This window comes from Vanellus vanellus (genome assembly GCF_965231255.1).
Source record: "Vanellus vanellus genome assembly, chromosome: 23".
NCBI classification, from domain to species: domain Eukaryota; kingdom Metazoa; phylum Chordata; class Aves; order Charadriiformes; family Charadriidae; genus Vanellus; species Vanellus vanellus.
Window position 1 is genome coordinate 4778749 of NC_138928.1, and position 24958 is coordinate 4803706.

The 24958-nt window shown below is 52.8% G+C and overlaps 1 protein-coding gene across 1 annotated transcript; it reads right to left on the bottom strand.

Annotated features, from left to right (window-relative positions):
• Window positions 1-350: 350 nt before the first annotated feature.
• On the bottom strand, window positions 351-5017 carry KLHDC8A (kelch domain containing 8A; the record flags this gene model as incomplete). Its single annotated transcript, XM_082494466.1, has 5 exons — window positions 351-551; window positions 768-869; window positions 1233-1448; window positions 2551-2715; window positions 4642-5017. The coding sequence occupies 5 exons, from the start codon at window positions 5015-5017 to the stop codon at window positions 358-360; spliced, it is 1053 nt and encodes a 350-aa protein (XP_082350592.1). The 3' UTR covers window positions 351-357.
• Window positions 5018-24958: the final 19941 nt, after the last annotated feature.

Sequence of the window (24958 nt, forward strand, 5' to 3'; positions counted from 1 at the left end):
CTTCCTGATAGCAGGAGACACAGCACACCAGCGCTGCGAGCAGTTCCTTCATCTGGGTTTCCCTGCAAAGCTCTGAAGACAACTGGAGGGGACCCCTGGCCAAAGTGCTCCTTCCCTCCGTGGGGCTGGAACGGCAGCACCCAGGAGGGAGAGGAACAGCAGCTCTGGCCTCAGGGTCCTGCCAGCCACCGCTCCAGAGCAAGGCTGGGGTTAGCTATGGCAGAGCAGAGCTGCCGGGCTCCCAGCGTGGCTCGAGTGATGCTCACCCAGCTTCAGCGCTGCCGGGAGCTGCCCACCACCACCGCTGCTGCTGCTGGAGGCAGCGAGGGGCAGGGTCCTCCACCGGGCAGGAGCCGGCTAGGAATCGGAGAGGCAGAGGGCCTCCACGGCATTGCTCAGGCCCTGGCTCACCCCGCCGACGGCCAGCAGGCAGTTCCGGACCACGATGCTGGAGCAGGCACAGCGTGGGGTGGGCATGGGGGGCAGGCTCTCCCACTTGTTTTTCTCGGGATGGAAGGCCTCCGCAGACTCCAGGACAGTTGGCTGGTTTCCTGGAAGCACAAAACAAGGCACTGGGTCACCTGGGAAGCACTGGCAAGTGTCCCTTGTCTGCTCTGGGACAGCATCTGTACTCTGGACCCCATCCCCTTATGGGGTCCCTTTTCCCTGCTTCCTCAGGCCAGCCAGGGCCGGAATCTCTCCCCTCTGCAAGGATAACATGATTCACATATACTTTTAAAGCACTACCACCATCCCCAGTGCCTCACCTAGTCCCCCAGCCACGACGACTCTGCCTTTCAGGTAGCCAGCCACGAAGTCTGCTCGTCTTTTCTTCAGGTAGAAGGAGCGCTCCATCTTCATCCAGCCACCTGGGAGGGACAGGACAGACCGGGCATCGCAGGAGCGTCCACGCCTGGGAAACCATCTGCCTCTCTGACCTCCTACGTGCTTGTGGAAGTGCAGTTTTGCTGCTGCATCTTGGGGTGATAAAACCCCATGACACAGGGGTCAGCTTCCCACCACCCCAGCTGCCTCGGGACCATAGTTTTTCCCCTTTCTGCCTTGACTTGTTCATCTTGACTGCAGGCCTTCCTCTAGGCTGGGCTCGAGGCACCAGCAGCCCCAGGACTCAGCAGATGAAAGCTCTGCGTGGACAGCAAAGCCCCGAAGCACAGCCTTGCGCGCCACCCGCCCCGCTCCTCTGGAAAGGACAGAGCTGGGACAGCCCCCACCTTGTTCCATGTCAAACATGTCCACGGTCCTCATGAACTTGGGCTGCCTGTAGAGCCGTCCCTGCCGCAGGCCCCCGAGACTGAAGAGTTTGTCTTCCGTGGGCACGAAGCTGGAGAAGGCCCTTTTGTTGGGGATGTTGGGAAACTTGGTCCACGACCTGGTCTCTGTGTCAAAGACCTCGAAGGCATTGATAGCGTACTTGGACTGCCTTCCACCTGGGGCAGGGGAGACGGAAAGGAAAGGGTCAGCGTGGCTCACAGCACCCAGCCAACGGCAGCGGGAACCAGAGGAACCTCCTGGGGCAGGCTGAGAGCGAGCTGCCAGCTCATACGATGTCCCCGGGGCTCAAGTCACCTGGCCGAGGGCTGCTAAGCCAGGTAACTTCTCACCCTTGAGCTCCCTCTCCTTTAACTGCAGGTTCACGGCATGAAAACACTTCGTTTTCCGGTGCATCACACCCTCCGCTTCCCTCCATGCCGGCAGCAGCGGGTCGCTGGCACAGGAAGGTGTTCAGTATGCACTGGTTTAATCAAGACAAATTCCCAGCAGAGCAGGGATCAGCACTCAGGGAGCCTTTGCAATTCAGATGAGTTCGGCACCAGTGCAAGCCAGCAAGCCCCGGCCTCGCTGCCCAGTCCCTGACGGGGCGGGAGAGCCACGGCAGCTGCTGCTACCACCGCCAAAGATGCATATTATTCTTCCACCCGTCAGAGGCAGATGAATACAGCTATTCTCAGCTCAGACGCCCAGCGCGCCTTTGAAGGCAGAGCCTGTGCTCGCTACCGGCCCCACAAACTGTTCGCCAGCAGCAAGCAAACTGCAAAATAGATCAAAGAGTCTTTTCTGGTAACCCCTAAAGAGAGTCAGGGCTGTCTGGCGGTTTGAGCAAACTCCTGCATTTTGATCCCGATATGCCGTTTGGCCACAAGCTCACAGCGACGTTTCCCTGCCTTAGTTTCCCTTTCTATAAACACAAGACTAATGAAAAACGTCCCCTGTAAAAGGTTTGGTCCAGTGTTTCCCAGGTCTCTCCTCTGCCAAACGCAGACCCTTTGTGAAGCTGCGGTACTTTGCCGGTAATACAATGCACAGAAGTATTTTTACTCACTAGTTGAACCCGAGGGCTTTTACCGCCGCTGCAGGACTGCAAATTGAGCAGAGACCAGCTGCCCCCTCGGCCACCAGCAGCCGTGGATGGGCCCGGGAGAGGGGAGGCTTCTCAGTGCTCAGAGCACAGGAGCTGCTGCCCAGCAGTGAGGAGGAGGAGGAGGAGGAGGAGGAGGAGGAGGAGGAGGAGGAGGGAAGACTGCTTCTTACCCAGCACGTAGATCTTGGTGCCTCGCAGGAAGGATGTGGCAGCGTACCTGGGTGTGGGCATGGCCGCCAGCGACACCCAGATGTCCTTGAGCATGTCGTAGTGTTGCAGGTAGTTGTGCGGGCGCAGGTCAGCCCCCATCCCGCCAGCCGCATAGACTCGGTAGTCTGGACAGGGCCAAGGAGCAAGAAAACCCCACAAAATGATTATAGGAAAGCATCAGAAATACCCCCCCCCTGCAAAAACGCGTGTGCCATCAGATGATGTGGAGCGGAACTGTTAACTCCTACCCGAGTCCCCGTGTACGTCCCAAGCTCCCACCCCCGGGGCAGAGGGAAGGCACCAACCGCCCCGTCCCCGCACCAACCGCCCCGTCCCCGCACCAACACCGATGCTCTACCCCAGCACTGCTCCCCCATCCGGGGGCTGCTGCTCCTCAGCTCAGCTCCTGCGGTGCCCCAACGAGGTTGGGCACAGGATGGCGGCTCTGCGACCCAGACTGGAGGGCTCAGGGACGAGACAAGGCACTGAGGCTACTTATTCATGGAATCACGTAATTTTCAGAGTTGGAAGGGACCTCTAGAGATCATCTAGCCCCACTCCCCTGCCAAAGCAGGATTGCCCAGAGCACATCACTCAGGACTGCATCCAGGCGGGTCTTGAAAACCTCCAGAGAAGGGGACACCACCACCTCCCTGGGCAGCCTGTGCCAGTGCTCCGCCACCCGAACCATAAAGTTTTTCCATGTATTTGAACGGAACTTCCTGTGTTCCAACTTGTGCCCATTGCCCCTCGTCCTGTCACTGGGAACCACTGAAAAGAGCCTGGCTCCATCCTCCTTCAACCCACCCTTTAGATACTTGTATGCCAAATCCCTATCAGCTACATCCATCTCCGGCTAACGGCAAACCTGGCTCTCCAAAACTAAATCCTACCTGCACGCCACCCACATTATCTCCTTCAACAAGCACATCACTCCACAGACAAGACTCAGGAGAGCGGCGACAGCAGCCCTGCCCTTGTGGGCAGCCTCACAAGGCAGCTGAAAAAGCAGAGACCAGCCTGCACGCTGCAAGGATTTGGGCAGCTATTTCTGTTCCTGGCCTCTCGCACCAAATTGACCCTGCCGTATCGGTCAGGCAAGCTTATACTCGGAGAGAAAATCATCTCCAAGATGGTAAACATTATTTTTAAACATTCCTTGATGGTAGCTTTTAAACCCACTTAAGCAAACAAACCAAGCAGCTTTCAAAGAAGCTGCCTGGAGATTAGATTCGTAATCCCAGGCACGGCGGGAAGCTGGCTGACCTCAGGCACGCTGCTCGGGAACACAACTCCCAGCCCCAGGCTCTTCAAAGCATGGCAGAGCATGCTAAAGGAAATCAATGCTCCACATCTCTGCTTGGAAATTAAAAAAATGAGATGGGCTGATAAGGCAGAGCCTCACAGGCATTGAACAAGCCCCAGTTAAGGCAGTGGTTAAGCTTTCAGAGGGGAGCTAAGCACCAGGCCAGCTGCTTCCCCTCCTTGTACAACGATTTGAGCCCATGACTCTTTTTTTTTGAGATTTGAGCCGACTCTCTCCTGGCTGATCCTGGGCTTGGATGTCTCTTCAAAGCTATTCTGTGGCTCCAAGACCTTCACCTCTGGCTCCACAGCTCAGCCTGTTCCTCCCAGCCCGGCTACGCTCAGCCACCAGCACCATTCCTATTTTTCCAGCATTTGCAGCACATGAGGGCCAGAATTCAGTACAAAACCATGGAGAAGTTTGATTTGAGACCCTGGGGCTTGGATCTGCCCGAAATAACCCCGGGTACCAGCACAGCCATGGCCCTTGTGGCTTTGGGGCAGACAACACAGAGCAACCCCTGGGTTTATCTGCTTTTGGCCACCAGTCATCTTTAGCAGGTGGGATATGACAAATACACCGGGCTCAACTTCTAGGAGCACAGAAAAGATTTTGGAAAACAACGTAACCCTGTGCCATTGCCCAGGAAGCTTTTGTGCCCAATGCATCAACCGATGCTGACCCTCCCCATCTCACCACCCCGCAGGCATCCCTCCCTGCCCGGGAAGGACTCGGCCCTCCTTGCCTTTTGCCGTCACCGAGATGCCCATGGCTGCCTCTCTCAGCGAGTTCCTCTTCTTCCACTTGCCCTCATCTATGTTGTACATCTCCACTATCTTCAGCGGCATCTGGTTCACTCCGACCCCTCCTATCACCATGATCCTCTTGCCCAAGGTGGCCACGGCCACCCCTGCCCGGGCCGTGGGCATGGGGGGCAGCGAGGTCCACTGGTCGGCCTCAGGGGAGTAGACCTCGAAGCAGTCCATGGGGACACCATTGTCATCGCAGCCCCCGATGGCAAACACCTGCCCGCCAGCTTCCACCAAGGTCGAGTAGACCCTGTGGCTCGGGAGCGGGGCGAGGGTTTTCCACTGGAAGTCTTTGGTATTAGCTACCTCCATGGTGGCTGGTGGGGCGAGGCGGCATCGGTCCCTGCCCGTGGGGGGGGCTGGCTACGCTGCAAAACAGAGCGGAGAAGTGCCAGGGGAAAAACAACAGAGAAACACGAAGTGCAAACACCATCCTCCCCCTGGCAGGGCTGCGGGCAGCCTGGAGCAGAGCGGGGACTGGAGCATCTGCACCGGGCAGCCCCCCGCAGCCGCCAGTCCCGCAGCCGCCCCCCGACACGGAGCAGCAGCGACCCGTACCTTTCATTGCATTTCCGTTAATCCTGCCGTTCCAGATCTGCCTCAGAAGCTTATGCAGAAGCTGATCCTAAAAATAAAACAAAACAAAAGGAGGAAAAAAAAAAAAAAAAAAAGGCAAGAGAGGTTGGAGTCAGTTTGTTATCCTGTTCCCTGAGCATCCCCGCCCCCAAGCGACATTCAAACCGAGGAGGCTGCAAGCCGTCTGCTCACTTCCCCGGCTGTTTTCCTGCCTGCTGGGGAACTTTTCCTTGCGTCCTCCTTCTCCGACCCAATTACTCCTCCTGACCCCCGCGTACATCCTCCTGCGGACCCTGGGGAGGACCCGCTCCAGTGGCCCTCGGCTGGGAAAGGTGAACACCAGTGGTCGCCCCTCCAGCCCCGACCCCCGGGCTGTGCGTGGAGCTGAGGGGTCCAGAGAGCAGCCCAGGGAGGAGAGGCGCAAGCTCTCGCTGGAAACCCACCGTCTCTTTCTCATCTCCTCTCTAGGAATGGCCGTTAAGCATGCAGATGAGATTAATTAGTGCAGGAGGACAGAGAGAAGGCAAACAGAAAGGAACAAAGGCAGCGGCTCGCTCACTCGCCCAGCCAGGAATGAGGTGCGCTTTGCACTGAGCAGAGAATCACAGCATCATCTAGGTTGGAAGGGACCTTTAAGATCATCGAGTCCAACCACCAACCTAACACTGCCAAACCCACCCCTAAACCATGTCCCTCAGCACCACGTCTATCTGTCTTTTAAATACCTCAGCAGCAGCATCTCCGCCTTCATCGTGTAACTGGGGTTGTTTAACAATTACCCTTAAAACAAACTAAGATTTCTCTTTTGCCCTTAAAACTAAGATTTCTCTTTACCCCTGCAGATGCAGCAGCCTCTCCCGGCACACGCCGCCTGCACGAACACTTGGAGACAGGACTGTAGGGCAGAGCGAGCAGCTGCCAAAAAACCCCAAAGGCGGCGTACTCCTGTCCGAGCACTGCTCTAGGACACCATCATTCCTTCTTCTCCACACACACAGACTCCGGAGACTTCTCCCCGTGCACGCTGAGGTCCCACCGAGCCCCTGGAAAGAGTTTCCCTGGCAGCAGGGCAGGGCTGGCCGGCCCCGCTTTCCCGGGGACTGGAGTTAAATAGTTCCCGGAGCAGAGGTTCTCTCCCAGACCCACGTCCCAGCCCAGGGCCCGTGCCTCAGCCCGTCTGCTGATTGCAGGTATTTGTCCTTCCGATACAGCAGTGCGGGGTGGGATGCAAAGAGCCAACTCGCTCTCTCCTATCCAAGATACCCAAACACAAATAAAGCAACCGACTGTTACGGCCCTTGGGTTTCAACGGACTCCCTTCTTCCAAAAGGGAGAACCAAACTTGTTTCCTGCTGCTTCATCTGGAGCAGAGAGTAAACGAGGGAACTCCGCAAAACTCCCTGACCCGGGAATGGGTTGTTCCCCCCCCCACACACCCCACCACAGCACCTACTGCCCAGGTCCGACCACAGCCCTCCAGCGCTCCCAGCCCGAGCAGACAGAGCCCGTAGCTTAGCAACAGCCACCTACAGACGCCTTCCATCACCCGGCACTTCGGATGGTCCAGCTCCGTATCCTGATGCTTCCCAGGGACCGCAGCAGGGAGCAGTGACGCAGATCCCTCTGGAAGGGGAGATGCCCCGGGGTGCACGGGGCTGCACGCAGGGCAGAGGCACACAGGCTGTTGCTACTGTACCCCAGACTCATCCTGCGCGTAGCACACTGGGGATGCCACGTGTTTCTCCTATAAATTCACGCCTGTTGTGGTTATCAGGTAAGCAGGGAGACGGAGGTGGCCCTCGGACCACAGCCAGGGCATCTGCTGCCATCTCAGACAGGTACAGCACAGCATCAGTGCTTATAAATACTGAAAGGGAGGGTGCCAGGGGGGTGGGAACAGTGGTGCCCAGTGACAGGACAAGAGGGAACGGGCACAAACATGACCATAGGCAGTTCCATCTCAACCTGAGGAGGGACTTCTCTCCCGTGCAGGCGGCAGAGCACTGGCACAGCTGCCCAGAGAGGGGGGGAGTCTCCCCCTCTGGAGCCATTCCAAACCCGCCTGGACGTGTCCTGTGCCACTGCTGGAGGTGCCCCTGCTCTGGCGGGGGGTGGCACTGGGGGAGCTCCAGAGGGCCCTTCCAACCTTGACCAGTCTGTGAACCCCACAAACTCCTCATCTCTGCCTCGGGGCTCAGCCTGTGGGGCCCATCTGAAGGGGACACCAGTTTCCAGGGTCATGTTCGTTCCTACATCTCCTCTGAAAGTATAAATTAGGGGATGGGGATGGAAAAGCATTGGCGACACAGGTCTCAGACAACTGAGCTGAGATCCCTCGAAATCACTTCACATACAAGTCTGAGCTGGCGTGAAAACCAATCAATCCAAGCAGAGCTGTTTATTTTAACTTGCTCTCCCAAATAAATTTCAGCAGTCAGCTAAACATCATTTACTGCATAAAGAACGCGGTTAATAAACCCATAAATACTCCTTGGGCTGTAACCCTCCAGCAGCAGGACCCAGTGATGGCACATGCGCACAACCCCGGCACCGTGGGGGCCGCAGCACAAAGGAACACGAAGCGACAATAAAAAGCAGCAGCAAGTCCAGCCACACTTTGCATCCTCCCAGCGGCCGAGGAGAAAGGGGCCAACAACAGACCAGACACCCGCTGCTGTTGCCCCCTCCCTTCCATCCCGTGTCGCCTGATGTGCATCACCACCCGCAGCTGGAGCGGCTCAGGGATTTTCGCTTTGACAGTTTAAGCAGCTCTGGACTATTGCTTTCGTGAATAATTTATTTTCTCTCCAGGTGAATTTCATGCATCGCCATGGACAAATTCAGCATGGGCCGGCAAATTAGAAAAGCAGAGCCAGCTCCTATTTCCAGGAGCGTGACAGATTCACATCCTGACCTCTGAAAAGTCATTTTCCTGCCCTGCACCTCAGTTTCTTTGACTCTAAAGTGTGGTCCTGGGATGAGACACAATCAGCATCACTCAAATGTCTGACAGAAGCAGAACCTCACGCCTGGTGCCAGACAGTTTCTCTGCCGTCATCAAGGCTATCCAAAGCTCGAGCATAATTGTCTAAAATTGCCTAAAAATTCTTTTTCAACATACCAGCACACAGAGTGTGATTCAGAGCACTTGGAGACAGCTGGGTGTTTCTGAGGAGTGCTGGGCAGGTCCTTCATGAGAACGGGCAGAGCAAAGACCCACAAATTCAGCCCAGCCGCGGTCCCAGACGGCGGGAACCAGCAGATCCAGAGCCACCACCCTCAGCACCAGTAACACAAAGCTCTGCCTGAACTCAGCTGCCTTGGCATACAAGTAATTTGCTGTTGTTCTCTTTCATGCTCTTTAAAGAAAATCAAGGTCAGTCGGAAGCGCTGTACCCACACCCTTTGTCTCCGTCTCTCCGGCATCACCTGAATCTCGCTGGAAGGCAGTGCCGGCGCTGCGCCGTAAGAGCCGGGAGCTGTCAAAACGCGCTGACCAAACACCTCCTCCCCCCGCGCGCTGCAGCCATGTTCTCCTCCCAGGCAAAGAGAATTATCACTTAATTATACCAAACAAATTGGAAGCGTTAACATTTTTTTTTTTCCTTAAATGGCTACATTAAAATCCAAATGAATGGTAATTGCTTTTCTATCAGAGGAGACGGCACGCACGGTGCTGAGCCCGCTCCAGGGCTCAGCCCTTACCTCCCCCCCAGGACAGAACCCCGGCTTTCAGAGCTCAGGGAGCAGCACAGCACCCACATACACCCTCCCCGGGGTCTTTGCCAAGTGGCTACAGAGCACGGCTGGGCAGGGAGACCCCCACAGCCCCCACCGAGAGGGGGACAGAGCGCCGAGGGGAGAGGGGGACCTCTTGGTGCACGGTACTGAGCTCCCGGTGCTGTAACACCCAGATGCTCCCTCCGAGGAGAGGCCATTCCTCACCCCGCAGGCTACATCAGGCTCATTTCAGAGACACCCCCGGTTTAGCAGCATTTATTACCTGCAGTGATTTGTGATTTATACAAGAGACACGCTGGTGGGTATTAAAACGATAGACGGGCTGAACAGGGGAGAGAGATCTCGGCGCTGCCGAGTGCGGCTGCTTTCCCTCTCCTTCCTACCTCGCCTCGCTCCAGGTTTAGAAGTTTTGCTGCTCTGGATTTGAAATGCCCTCAGCTGCAGAGAGCCAGCGCACGGCCCAGCTGGAGCCGAAATCTCCACCCTCCAGCCATCAGGGTGTTCTTTAGGCTGATGCACTACCCGAAATATTGCATTGCAACCCTGCTGCACTAGCACGGAGTGAAAAGGGGTCCTACTTACACCTCTCCAGATTGAAGGAAGTGCAAAAAGGCCCCACAAGACGAAATGCCTTGGAGAGACTCCCAAATCTTCTATTTTTGATGCTTATACTGAGGATATCCACCCTGAGACATCACTGTACACCCCCCCAGCCACACTGGCACATACACATGCTCCCTCCAGGGAGGAACTCAGGGCTAGAAATGGAAAGAGAGCCCTAATCCTCACTCGGCCCGAGGCAGATACAAGTCACTATGAATGGATGCTGTACCATATCCGTGTAACTTGCTCCAAAAAGCCTCCAGCACTTCTGCAGCCCCAGCAGCAGATCACTGCTGTGCCTCACAGAGCATCACCCGCTCAAACCCTCACTCCGGGAACAGCGTTCGTTTCAGGGACACCGCAAAGACCCAGGAGACAACCACGCTTCTTCCTGACATCCCATCACAAGTTCACTTGAGCCATACCCGGCTGACCCTCAGCTTCCCTGGTTCAGTAGCGTGACCCCGGGTTTCCATCAGCGGATCTGGGGACGGGTCAGACCCAGGACACCCGTCACAGCCCCATCAGGAGCTGTGCTCCCAGAACGTCACTGCTCCCCATATCGTCTGCCAACTGCCAAACACCCACATGTTCCTCGCTGTCACCAGGAACAGGTTAAAACAGAGACGCAGACAGCCACCAGCCTGACAGAGAAGCCTATTACAGAAACTACTGCCTTCAGAGAAAAAGCTCTTGTACTCACCCAAATGTCACGCCAGATAAGCGCGGGGCAGTCCTGCCATTTGCCAGCCAATGTGAGAGAAGGGGCCGCAGAGCTGAGCTGAAAACAGCCTGACACCCAGGCAGCATCGCCAGCCAGAGCAGTAATGATTCCCACTGCTCTGGGGACGGGCGTCACAGGCCAGGCAGGAACAGGGGCAACAATACGCTGGAAATAGCACACAAAACCCGAGAAATCACAGCTCCTGCTCCTCAGCACCAGGCAGGAGCGAGCAGCTTCACTTCAGCTCTGCCTCGGCTGCCTGCACTCTGTTAAATGAGGAGCAGGGAGAGATGACACAGCACAGACTCGATGAAGACAGCTAGAAGGAGATGATTCAGTGCAGGGAACCCGCTTCTGTCCCGAGGAACGCTCACGGTACAAGGCCAGGAGGGGGGACACGGAGAGGAGATCCCCCGGAATTTCACCCGCTGCCAAGAAGTGTAGCTCTCCCCTGCCTGGTCCTGACTCTTCCCGGTGCAATTCCAGATTACAACAACACTCGGGTGCTTTCCCAGTGCTGCTCCAGGCAGAGCATCCACCACACAGTCTGGAGCAGGGACCAGCCCCTGGGGAGCATCAGTCTTCTGTGGCTCAGCTCTTACCACTCAACACTGCTCGCCTGCTCCGGGGGGCAGAGCCGGAGGAGGGCAGGGATGGCAGCCCTGCGTGGGATGCTGGGCACGAGGCCCGAGCATGGCACGCACAGGGAGACTCTCCTGGGACCTTCACCCCTGCTCCCCCAGAGCTGGGTGCTCAGTTTGCCCACGCAGAGAAGCTGCTTGTGGAGGTGGGACTCCACGTCTGCCCCTCCTCAAAACCCCAAAGGTAACCACCTGCAGCTGGAGCTGCCCTGATGCCACATCCCATATTGGCCAGAATCGGGGATTTTGTCAAGACAAAACCAACAGCAGGTGATGAGAAAGGAGGGGAAACACGGTGATAATTGTATTTATGCTGTTTTCACCTATGCTGGAAGTTAGCAGGGTATAGTGCAGCTCAAAGAACACAGTGAAAAAGTTTCAGATGTGGGAGCAGCACCTAAACCTCCCCACTAATCACTGTGATTGAAGCGAGCTGCTTTTCCTCCTAGAAGCATATAAATGTCACGGTGTAACCACCCTTTGCACTATCAGATAAACATTAGCACAGCAGAAAGAGGCCCTGTCCCTGTGGGCTCAGGTACCAACATTTGCTGTAAATCAGTGCTTCCTTATTCCAGCAAAGACACAGCCAACGTGAACCACAACGTTCACGGGGCAGATTTTCCAGGAAGCTCTAAGTCCACGTTTCCCCCTGCTCAGCACCCAGAAGGGAGCCACACATCCCTTTATGGGATTTCTCTGGCTCATTTCTCTGCCACCCAATGGAGAGATTTTCAGAGGAGCCCAGCACCCCAAAACCCCATCGTACAATAGTCCAGAGAGCTCAGCACGCCCACAGACACGGCTCTCTAAATCCTCACCACTTACTCATGGTTCTGAGTGGGACCAGGGTCTTTGGAGAAGGCGGGCACCTCTGTAACCCCCCCAGCATGGGAGATGCCTGAGGTCCCATCCCGAACGCTCAGTCTCCTTCGGGGTCCCACAAAAGCAACAACTTCTTCTCCCATGCAGTCAGGTGCGGTGCCACTCAGCCTAACACCATTTCTCGGTGACGCTCAGAACAAGGTATAGACAGCCTTTCTGTAAGCTTTGACTACTACACAGTCCTAGCCCACAAGGTCACGTCATACCAAGTCTGGGTTTTCAAATTACTCCAACCTTTAAGCAGAAAAGGCTTTAAAAAACAGCCCCTGAAAACCAGGGACCCTGGTGCTTTTACTTCTCCCTCGTTCAAACCCTGGCAGCTGGGGCTTTAAACAGAACATGCATGAAATTTTCAGTCTGGTATTTCTGACCTCTCTTCCCACTGAATCAAGTTTCCTTGCCATAGTAACAGCTACCCAGAAAATAACAACAAAAAAATCCACTAGTTCCCTGCCTTTCTCTGCAAATTCCCCAGCTGGCAAAAGAGCCCATTTAGTTATAAAGAAAAGAGAAAAAGCATCGCGAATGTAAGAGAATTAATTGTACCAAGCAAAGAAAAAGCAGCAGCACTCACAAGCAGCTCATTTCATTCCTCCTGTGCCTGAGCATCTCTCTTTGCAGACGTAAGTACGTGCGGTTTGAACGCGAAGACAGCAGGCTGCGACCGCTCTGACCTCCTCCCCAGCTTCACCCCTTCCCCCCATTACCAGTCCCTTGAGATCATTTCCAGCCTCATCGTGCCAAATGCAATTTCCTGCGGTTGCTAACAGGAGGACGGCAGAGAGGTCGTGGAAGGAAATATTCCACAGCTAACAGCACAGCAGTGGTGCATTAGAAGGACGCCCGGAGCTTTAGCAGGCTATGGGACAGGGAGAAAAGCGGTTTCGTTTTTTGGCACTCATTAGCATAGGGAAAGAGCCCAGACCATCCTTTTTTCTCCTGGGTGGGCTGAAGAGTCAGCAGAACAAGGTAAGGTTTGTTCACATGGCAGTTTGTCTCAAGAGACAGTGATAACATCATCAAGAAAAAAGCCAACCCACCTGCGAGACTGAAGGATACCGCTTCCCCGGTCCCACTCCCGGCAGCATCCTGCATCTCTCCCCCTCGCCCCTGCGGGCTGCCTCTGCCCTCTGCGCAAACAGCTTCTCTTTTGCACGGGTCAAATACAGAAGGTCTTTTTTCAAGCCCCACAGTCTCCCTGGTTATGTTTACAAAGCTCCTGTTTCTCTCTATTTAGGCTGCATCCCTGCGGAGGGAATGTAAAGCGCTTGGGCCACGTCTCAGCTGGGGGGTAGCTCATGGCACACACCCACCGCTGGCGGCTGCCAGGGCCTGGTCTGGGAGAAAGGCTGAAAATAGAGGATTTAGGGACCACTGGGGGGAAAAAGAGGGGAGAAATAAAAAAAAAAAAAAGAAAAAAGAAAAAGTAAGGGAAAAAACATCCTCCTTAACCCACTTTTTTTTTGGGGGGGGGGAAACATAAACTCACAGCATTGTTTCTGGTTGCTCATTAAAATCCTGGCCTGACATGGGAGAAAGCCATTCTCCCCTGAAGCATCGCCCCCCCTGCCCCCCCAGTAACCCGCTGACCTCCAGTGCGAAACTCCCTCCCTCCTGCCAGGAGAGCTCGGGCAGCGCGGATGTACTCACAGCTCCCGGGAAGCCGCGCCGAGTCCAGGTGGAGCATGGCGCTCTGCTAGAAACGCTCTTCAACCCCCAAATCCTCGGTACCCGTAGAGCATCCCCCTCCTCCCTGGCTGCCTCCCGCGCCCTCCGTCCCCCCCTGCACCCCGCAGTGCTGGTGAGGGGGACCGAGTGGGGACGGCGGCAGCCGGGGCTGGGAGGGCTGCGTGGGAGGGATGCGAGGGAGGCGGGGGGGGGGGGAAATCCGCATAAATCCAGCGGCCCTAATCTTCACCCTCCCAGAGATGCAGGACAATTAAGAGGGAGAGTGTTTCCCCATCTGGTCTCTTCCTCGGTGCCAGCAGCCGGGGCGTGCGTGCGTGTGTACACACTGCATTACCAGACCCATACTTAAGCCTTTTATGGCTCCCCACGCTTGCACAGGATGTTCTGTAGCTGCGGCTCCCCCCCGCCCGCCCTCCCCGCCTGCAAAAACAAAACTCCTAGAAAAGGGAGACAGACAGACAAAAATAGGAGCTGAAAAGTAGGAGCCGCCTCGGAGAGGAGGCAGAGGTCCAAACGTGCTGCTGCGGCGGGACCCGCTCCGCGAAGGGCTGGGGGTCTGCCCCGGGCTGGTCCCAGTCGTGGCTGGGGGGAGCGGAGCCCAGAACCAGTGTGCACGACCGATGGACACGGACCCGACGGGCACCCACACCGCAGTGATGAGGGACAGCGAAGGGGGGGGTTCAGGCAGCAGCGACCCCAGAGCTCCTGCTCTCCGCAACCCTGGGTCCGGAGGTCCCGTGAGGAGCACGCTTCGCGCTGAGGTTGTAGGGCAGCGTTGGGACGTAGGACCCTTTGAGCCCCATCTTCTCCAGGGAAGATGTTTCCCAACCTGCTGCTTGTCCTGGGCTTTCCCTGCCCCCACCTGTCCCTCTACTCTTCTCCTAAAGGTTTTACAGAATAACTTTGCAGAAAAATCATTTTTAAGCAAAAACCAAGCGAAAGATCCTTTCAACGCATCTTCCATCAGGCTTCAAAGCTCCCCCCCAGAGACGCATTTGCAGTTCAGCCCAGCAGATGTTTCTAATCCTTCAGGAACCCCCTGAGCTCTGCAAGTCCCCGACACCCCCAAGGAGTTCTGCTCCTTTCAGCGTTGTGCTCACACAACTTTCCCCACCGGCGCAGAGCTCTGGGCACGGCCGACTCTGGGCACGGCCGGTACCTACACAGAAGCGTCAGATGTTCGGGCACTCAACAGCCTTTGAACCGGCAGCTTCCAGAGCTAGAAGAGTCTCATGTTTTCACCTTGGTCCTCTGGTGGCCACATCCCTGCAGCCCGGACCGGTGACAGTCTACAGAGGTGGCCAGAGGAGGTTTAAAGTTCAGCCCTGGCTTGCAAAAGCCCCTCGGTGTTGACCCCAATTCAGGCCCGTAACACTCCAGACAAGGTTTATTCTTGCCGATAGCTCATGCTGGCTGAGATAGGAAACTATTTTAAAGCAGCTCTAGCCATAAAATAAGAAAAATGAGGAAATCAACAAGAAGTTGAGTCAAATGACTGTACATAAAGCAAATTCTCATCCCCTACCAGCTATTTTAATCTCCTGTTAGCTTTCCGGTGGGAGGATTCAATTTGCATTTAAATAAAAGCCTCAAGTGCAGGGCCAATCTAACATTAAGATGTTCATTACAAAGGCATTCACCTCTTAAGAAATTTTAAAAGACCCCATCAAACTAGATTTTAACAGGGGGGCTATTAGCAGTCTGGCATTATTGGACACTTAGTATTTGTAAGTTATTATTATTTACCAGACTGTTTACAGATGAGTTCAGACACCTCTGAAGGAAGGTTTCCAGCAAGCTTGCAAGCTCCCTGCTTACAACGCAGGAGGTAAAAAAACCATGACAAAAGGTCTTCTCAAACCACCGAAGAGCTGAATGCAGAAAGCAGAGTTTCTTGGGGGCAGGGGAACATGAGGAAGGAAAGGGGGGGCTGCAGGACGCAGCTGGGGGCAGGTGAGATGAGCTGGTGCTCAAGCTGCAGGTTGGCAGCTCCTCTCCATCCCCACGGTAAACCATGGGGCTCTCGACTGGGCACCAGCTCAAAGGTGATATGGTGGAGAAGGGGCTGTGACAGATTGCAGCTGGCCCTCGCAATCGTATTACACAGCAGTTTCCATTTTAAAACTGGTGGTAAACTGTGCTTTAAAAACCCCACTGAAACCCAACAGGAGGTTGGTGTTTCAAACAATCATCATTTGGGAGCTCCTGCATTGTGGGCTGGGGTCCAAACAGGACACCAGGTTTGGTCCCAGGTGGGTTTTCAGCTGGTTGGTTTAGATACTTTTTTAGGGGGGGGGGGTTGTTGGTTTGTTTTTTTTAAATTGCTGTCTGATCTCAAAACCTTTATCTCCTTCGCGTTTTCCTTCCTGCTTTTTGTCTGCCCGTTTCACCTGTTGTTTCGTGGCTGCGGTTGGACTCCCCCTGCCGTGTGTACAGCAGTGGGGTTCCCGGGTCAGCCGGGGCCTCTGGCTGGTACCAGAAATGTGATGGACTGTAATAAAACAGGGAGTGGAGACGGTGTGAGACAGAGCAGGGCCCTGGTAGAGCTCTGCCAGGAAGCCTTGATAATCCTTGTCATCATAGTCCTACATATCTGATGCCAATAACTGTTATTAAAACAAATACTCTTTCATCTTCATAAGCATTTAATTTACCCAATGAAAAACAAAACAACAAAGTAAACCCAAGAGATCCATTGATGACCTTTCACTTGCCAGCATAATTTCTTCGATCAATGCAAGCAGCCTTACCTTCCCGCGACAAACAGTCTGCACCACGTCAACACCTGCAAAAAGAAAAAACCCACAGAAATGAGAGATGAAGGCAGGGGAAGAGGGTGGGCTTAAATTGGATAAAAGCGTGGAGACAGGTACAGCAGCTCGGCCATAAAGCCCCAGGTGTTCAGTCCCTGACTGCCTGGTGGATGAGTCAGACCTGACGGGCTGGAAAATAACTGTCTGTCTGGGAAGGACAGAGCTTACGCAATGCGCTGCTGAGACCCGAGACCTGTACAAAGGCAGGCGTTGGCTTCACTCAGCAGATGCTTTTTGAACACTGAAAATTGCACAGCTCTACGCCCCGGTGGGCAGCGAGCCCTTCCTACGGCGCAGGGAAGGAGGGAGGGACGCACCCTGCTACCCACCACTGGCTACGGAAACAAACCCACCGTCGCCAGGCAGCCAACAGCGCGAGGAAAGCAGAGTCTACGCTCCTCCCGAAGGCATCTTGTCCTGTCAGTGTCTTGCTTGCTTCTAAGGAGACCTCTTGGGATAGCTTGAAGAACCTGTAGGACAAGGATGGCCCAGGGACACTCCAGATTTGTGCCTTAAAAAGGGAAAGAACTTTTCCAGGCTGCTTGGAAATGGTAAAGGAGGTGTCACTGTTAAAGGAAAAAAGAAATATTCCTGAAAACCTGTAGCAGTTTCCTGCAATTCAACATCTGTTTCCATGGGAACAGCAGGACAGTTGCAGGAATTCCTGCAAATTACACGAATAAGACAAACAGTAACATTTTATTTTCCTCTTTCTTACCTGCATTGCTTCAGGTTGAGCCAACTCAATCCAGCAGTGCTCTTGACCAGACCACTTCTCCAAAGTGTTTGGGAACGGTGCATTGAACTGCAGCAAGCAGGCCAGGTGGTAAGAAAATAGGGAAAAAACAGGGAAAAGGCACCCCCAGAACCCCAGTTAAAGACTTTTCTTTTAGAAGAGATCAGGATCTTGTAGATAACGGGGGAAAAAACATGCAAAAGGACCAAGACCTGCCCATGCACTGCACCGCTGACCACAGGAGACCATGCACAACCAGTGGAGAGCAATGCGGGGGGACTACAGACAGCACTCAGTCCTCCCCTGTCATTTCTTCCAGAGATTTGGCAACCTGACAGTTAATTAACTAGTTAATTAATTAATTCTCCCTCCTGCAGGGCCCTGAGCTGGTTACAGTGCAGATAGTCACCTTAATACATGGAGACAGGAGCCAAGAGCTTCAGGATCTCTCAATCAGAGTATTTAACCCACGGGGAGAAGTCCACCAGCTGTGTCTGCCCATTTGACAAACACAGAGAGACATCATTTCAGGAGAGACAGGCACTTCGAAGAGACAGTTGCTGGGAAAAAAAAAACACACAAAAAACCCCCGCACGCACAGTAACATTCAAAATTAGCTACAGTTAGCAGAATTTCATCAGCAGCATGAAAGAGCTTTAAGCTGCCTCACTAGTTCGGGTACGGGTGCATCTGGCTTTGCATGCTTTTTATAAAAACAAAACATAAGTCCATGTTTATATACAAGTGGAAAAATAGCTGTTTGTTCCCAGGAAGAGGGTTCACGCAAGACACAGCAGGGCTGGGAACAGCTCATCTCCACGCACGGTTAGCAGAACGCTGCAATACAGCAGCGGTTTGCTGCCATCACAACCTGCATCTCTAAGAGAATGTCTCTTATAATGGAAGACCACATCTGCCTTCCTGACCAAGAGTCAATATATTCCAGCGCAGGGTACAAAGTGCCTTGGGTTTTCCCTTGGGTTTTCCACAGAGCACGTCTAGCTCGGAGAGAGCTGAATGCCTGAGCAAGAACAGGGACTTTGAAGGGCGGCGTTTTGTTCTCCAGTCTTCAAAGGAAGCGAGGGTTAATCATTCATGGACCAGGCAGCGATAAGAGACAGGAGCAGACTGTGTAAAGAATGGATTTGGAAGGGGGATGTGGGTAAAAAACGTCAGTGTATAATTCTGATTTTCTATAAAAGAAATAATAATTTTAAAGATTTTGGTGAATTAACTCCTGATCTGCCCCCAAATCTTTCATTTTAACTGCGAAGAACATTATTATTCTTTACTTTGGGGGTTAAATGTTGAAGCATTTTGTGCTTTAAAAAGAAAAAAAAAAGACCAGTTTGAAAATGAAATGCTTTCACAAGTCAAGATGCTTTGTTTCAAAGGTTGCCATCATTAAACACTTAAATTTCTTAGAATGTTTCTCTTTGTTTTGCTGATCCCCAAAGCTAAGTTCATGGGCAAACGTATTAATCCATAACAATGTACTTTTGCCCAATTCTGCCGGGATTAAGAAGTTCTATTCTTGGCTCTATCACATGAGGCTTTTGTGACGAGTCACTGAAACCCTCCGTGTGTCCCTCCACAGTAATTCATTTCCAGCTTGGCTGGACCATGACAGCTTGGCGAGCACCTCTGACTGGTGTCTCCCTTATATGTTCCCCTGTTCCTTATAGGTTGGCTGCAAAATTGCTTCTGCACCCGCGAGATCTTAAGCACGGTTGCATCTAGCTAAAGGCCAGTAAAGCCAAGGGAAGCGATGAGTAGATCTGCTCAGATCGCTGCAGCAGCAGAGAAAAGCCATCCCCGGGAGACGCAGAAGGAAGAAGAGATTGTCTCGCTCATCTAACCAAGTCTGGAGAGTGGAAACTGCAGGAGACATCTCCCAGCCCCAGCTGCTGCCCATCCTGGGGTGTCTCTGAGAGTACAGAGATGTGTTATAGGAAAGTTGATTATTATAATTGACCTCACTGCTACAGCACTTCTGCTCTTCCCTATTTAGCATCCATTTTGCTGTCATTACTCTCCCAGAGCTATTTCTGCCAAGCATAGATCCTTGCTGACAGGTCTCTAGCGGAGAAGGCTGCAGTGCATAAAATTAGAGACATGGGGGAGACAGCTCCGATAGCAACCTGCCAGCCATCCGCGGGGGCTCTGGGTGCCGGGGAAGGCGCGAGATGCCCCGGTTCACCCGAGATGCAGGGCAGGGGTTCGCTGTTAAGCTGGAGGAGGTGGGTGGTAATGGGTTGTCAGCTCATCAGTAATCCTATCCACACTTTCAAGGGAACTTAGCAAAGCAGGGTAAGAGGGGCTGGGGGCAAAGACTGAGAAGTGAGACAGGTCAGGCAAGAAGAGGAGAAAAACTGCAGAACAGTAACCAGAACGAGTATTTCTTCTGCTGCCATTCGAGAGAGGTGCCAAGCCCTGTTCTCCTTTAGATCTAGAGGTGCCGTGTGTGGAGGGTACAAATCCCCATGAGTGATGTGCTCCTTAAATCCCACCCTACTGGAGTTTTCTTTTATGCGGAAGAATGAAAATACATGTGGGTTTTCTACCTCCTGGATAAAAAGGAAATTCCAGACCAAACCATTTAACTTTAGGGTAAGATCTTTAGCTCAGTTTTAAGTATCACCATCTTTCCTCAGCAGATGATGCCACATACAGATTTTGTCCTAAATACCCACAACTGGAGCTGGGTTAAGACACAGAGCCGTCCCCACCCCAATCCCACAGGGACACACGTTTGCCAAGTTTAGCAATCTCCTGCTGGAGGTTCCTACCAGCACGTGACCCATTAGCGCCCCTTGCTTCATCCCAAGGACCCACAACCCTGTCAAACAGATTTAAAAGAAAAGCCTGTCAGTGCTCTCAGGCACTACCATTTTATTAAACACAAACCTTTTATGGTTACATCTACTGTAACATCTGAATTTCCAAGTGCTGACAGTTCCATTCCTACAGCAGCCTAATGCCAGGCTGCTTCCCAAGGAGGGGTGAAGCCTTCAGCAGTCCAGGAAATTGGAACCCCCTTTCTTTTTCTTCTCTAAATTCCCAGATATAGCAAGAGCTACCTGAGACTGCACAGAGCTGAGCCAGATTTGTTTGCCAAATCGATTGATCTCATATGCTTCAGGCTCAACGGCAAACATTTGTGATCCTCGGGATTAAGTGGGGCCAGTGTTGATGGTGGTGTTTTTGCTTCCATGCGCTGGGAAAGCGGTGCAAACTGCAGACACAGCAGGGCTGGGGGCTCTGCGCGGTCCATCGTTGCAAATCTTATAGTGACCTCTTAAGTCACAGATGCTGTAAGTGTAAAGTAATTTTATGTAAAAAAAAAATAAATCAACCCAATTACCTAACATAATGTCTTGCCTCCACACTAGGTTTAGAGCAGAACAGTTAATAACTGTTCATTACCCCTGTCAAAATAAAGTGGATGCAGACCTCACATTTGTCAACTAAAACTAGACAAAGTCTGTAACCTCTGGGAAGGCACTTCTGTGTCTTCCCAATAGCAGATAGAGCCAAACCCAGCAGCGTGAGCTGCTCTAATGAGACGCGTAGGAAACAGGAATGCCCACCTAGAAGAGGGCAAGAGTTCTTTCAACATCTGTATTTCCAAATGAATTAATGGATCTGTTTTCTAGATGGCAAAGTACACTATCTGTGTAGGGTTTTACTTAAAAATCACAGTATTTGGAAGTGTCCCACTGTATCACATGGTGACCCATGACTTGATCCCAGCAGTCCCAGTGCAGTCCTTGATATCCCCTCCTGTACACAGCAGGCAAGAGAGCAGCACTGCATCCTTATTTTCTTACCTTGTATCTTAGCTATTGCCGTTAGTCAAGAAAACCAATTCAGTTATCGGATATACTAAAGATAGACCCTCCCCAAAAAGTAGGTACTCCCTTTACCTATAATTTTCAGTATCTGGGATTGCAGCTAACTGGGAGCAGGAGCCTGAGGTGGGGTGGAATGGGGCACAACTTGCCTTCTCCCAGAGCAGACAATACCTACATGATGTTTATTTCTTTTGCTGATTTGTTCAATAAAATGAACAAGCACAATATGCGCTAAACTCACTCCCCAGGGAAGGAGGGTTGGTTCCTACTCCATTCTGGCAAGATCGCTACCCTCCCTTACGTGGTTCCACTGAGCTAGAGCAGCCTTGGCACAAACTGAACTCCTCTGGGGGTGGAGGAAGCTGTGTGTGTCTCCCCGTTTTGAGTTGGGAGAGGAATGCGTTTTTAATCGAAATCCAATATTAACAAGACTTACAGCTCAGAACAATTGTCTTGAAGAAGGTCAGGCAGTAACAGGGAGTGGGTACCGCCACCTGAGGCTGGGAGGAAACCAGGGAGAACTGCCATTTTCAACAAGCCCAACAAGGCTATCTCCTATGCTACACCAGAACCAGAGTGGGAGTTTCTTTTCCAAGTGTGGCTTAAGCTGCAGCAACTAATGTGCCCAGGAACCTGGTCTAATTCTCCATCTCTTCTTATTTCTAAGATAAGTGGTAGGAACACTTGTCGTCTAAACATTTACATCAAAGAAAATACCCAATAAAACAGTGCTGGGCACTAACACTTTTATTTCATATAACGTATCAGGACAGCACATGTCCTTCAACACGAGCGCACACACCACTAGCATGTTGAGCAGGAGATTAATGTTTTTGTTATCCGTTGCCAGGAGGATTTAAAAAAAAAAACAACCACCATAGAATGGTTTGGGTTGGAAGGGACCTTGAAGATCATCCAGTGCCACCCCCTGCCCCGGGCAGGGCCACCTCCCCCCAGCCCAGGTTGCTCCCAGCCCCGTCCAACCCGGCCTTGAGCACCTCCGGGGATGGGGCAGCCACAGCTTCTCGGGGCACCCTGCGCCAGGGGCTCACCATCCTTAAAGTGAAAAATTTCTTCCTAATATTTAATCTAAACCTACCCTCTTTCAGTTTAAAACTGTTCCCCCTCATCCCATCGCTCCCCTCCCTGATCCAGAGTCCCTCCCCAGCTCTCCTGGAGCCCCCTTAGGCATTGGAAGAGGCTCTAAGGTCTCCCCGGAGCCTTCCCTTCTCCAGGCTGACCCCCCCACCTCTCCCAGCCTGTCCTCCCAGCAGAGGGGCTCCAGCCCTCCCAGCAGCTCCGGGGCCTCCTCTGGCCCCGCTCCAACAGGCCCGTGTCTCTCCTGTGCTGAGGCCCCCGAGCTGGAGGCAGCACTGCGGGGGGGTCTCCCCAGAAAGCAGCAGAGGGGCAGAATCCCCCCCTCACCCTCCTGGCCACACTGCTGGGGATGCAGCCCACAGTGCGGGCAGCTTTCTGGGCTGCCAGTGCACATTGCCGGCTCACGTTGAGCTTCCTCACTCCCTGGAGCTTTGCCGTCCCCACTTGGCAGGAGGGAACTACGGTAACCGGGGTCACCCGCCGAGACGAACAGCTCCGCCGCAGGCCCGTCTGATAGGGGCTTTTCCCGCGCTTCCCTGAGGCGGACCCTCCGGGACAGCGCCCGAGGGAGCCGCTGGGGGCCGGCGGCGCGCGCGGGCGGCTGAGGAGACGGGGGCGGGACCGGCGGCAGATTTAAACGGGGCGTAACGGCTACTAACGGTCACTCGGCGAGAGGAACTGCGGCGGTGCGGGTGCGTCCGCAGCGGAGCCGGGCGGAATGGGATCAAATGAGAGGAATAAATGATCGCTTTGTTAGGAGGAACGGCGCGAGCGTACGGCCCTCCTCTCCCCCCCCGAGTAACCCCATCACAGCGGGATCCCACACCAAAGGTTTTGCAGAGGCAGCACAAGATGGCGGGACAGAGCGGGGGCAATGAGCAGCGAAGAGTAAAGCCTTGGAGCATGAAGCAGAACCGTTATGGTTGGAAGAACCCGCAAAAAGTTATTGTCGTTTAGACAATTATTCTCTCACCCGATGACCCCTCCCCACGCAGGAAGGGAAATCAGAAAAAAAAAAAAAAAAAAAAGGAAACTCAAAGGTTGAAATATAAACAGATTTAATAGAATAAGACTAAATAATTAACATTAATAATACTAAAGAACCAGTATTGATCCCGATACCAATATAAAACACACAGGGGTTATCCTCAGCCCGTTCTATCCGTAGAAGCTGTGCGCTCCCAGCAGTGACAGCCAATGTGGGACCCTGCGAGCGCTGCGGCTGCGGGAGGAAGGGACGGGCTCAGGGCTCCGGCACCGGGGAGAGACCTTCTCAGGATGGCAGCCGTCACAGGAGAGAAAACACTCCTCGGCAAACTTTCTAATTTATATTGACTGTGCCGTTCATGGTATGAAATAGCCCTGTTGGCCAGCTTGGGTCAAGTGCCCGGGTCTCGCTCCTCCTCGTCCCTGCATGTGGCGAGCTTGAAAACACAGAGACCTTGAGACCCGCATCCCATAGCTGGCTATAAAGTAGACAGCCAGACAACTTCAGACATTAGTCTTCAAAAAGTGCAGTTTTCCCAAGCATTAGAAGATAAATTAATCCTGTGTCGCTCAAACCAGGACAAGAACTCATAGGGTTTATCAGTTACTTAACAGGGAAGTACAGCATTTACATAGCAATTTGAAGCAGCTAAAAATTATTTTCATGTGAATGCAACATCAAGTAAAAACACAGTACATTCCAGCTTTCACAGCACTTGCTAAACTGGAAAATGAGCTTCATAAAGCAGGAAACATCTGAGAATACAGAGCTAACACCACACCTTGGTGGAAAGCCAGCTACCTTAATTCCACTTAAACTGTTACAGGAGTCAAACTCCTCCTCTTCATTTATTACCATTTATCCTACTTCAAAAAAGAGGTAACCTCTTACCTCACATTAAAGCCATCACCAAGTTTGAGAGTTTTAAGAAAACCATTCAGGATGTCACGCTCCTTACTTACAGTGTTATGACTTACACAGGGAGGACTTCCCTAAACCAAACAGTCTCAAATCCAAGGATACTAAATTTTCTTTCTTGGCAAAATGGGCACAGGCAACAGGAGAAAACCAGCACTTTTAAAATCACTTGCCTTCAGCAATTTTAGGGTGCTGCAGCACTTTTTCTTCAGATTATGTGCCAGGCTCAAAGTTCTGCATTACTCCTGTGAAGATACTAAAAAGCTTCCCCCCACCCAGGTGTTAGTATCTCACTTTCATGCACTCTTGATACAGGTTTATTGAAATGGTGCCCTGTCAGCCAGACAATGCCTTCAGAAGAAACCCGTTTTCACCAGGGAGGATGCTCCATCTTTTGAAGTCTTGGTGTTATCAGAAAAAGTCAAGTGAGTAAGAGGAAATGCACATCAATGATCACAGGAGCCTGACAGGGATACTGCCCAGACACAAGAAATGCCACATTACTTCTTGTGTTAAATATAAGTAATCACCTGGGCTAAAGAGATCAACTTGGAATCTCATGTTTCAAAATGATCTATGGCTGGATTTTAAATGCTAAGTGGAATTTATCCTACAACTACATTAAAAAGTTCTCCTAAATATTCTCTTGCAAAAGGGCATACCATCTCCTTTAAGATACCCATCTTCTAGGTTCCACGCTGTGCTGAGAAGGAAGTGGAATGCCTTGAGGGGAACATCTGGCTACCCTGCCAGAATTCCTCCGGTATGAGCAAGCTCATTTGCTCAGAGCTGACTCAGGATCCTTACACTGCACTGTGCAGGGCACATTAGATACATCCAGATAAGATGGGCAGAGAGGCGACTGCTGTAAGTTAACAATGCCACAATACCCGTTTCCTGTAAACAGCCTTGAGATCTCCACGGAGACTGCTGCCAGCTGGTGTCTCTTGTCCCTCTATCTGGTCCAGCAGCAATTCACCCTCTGGC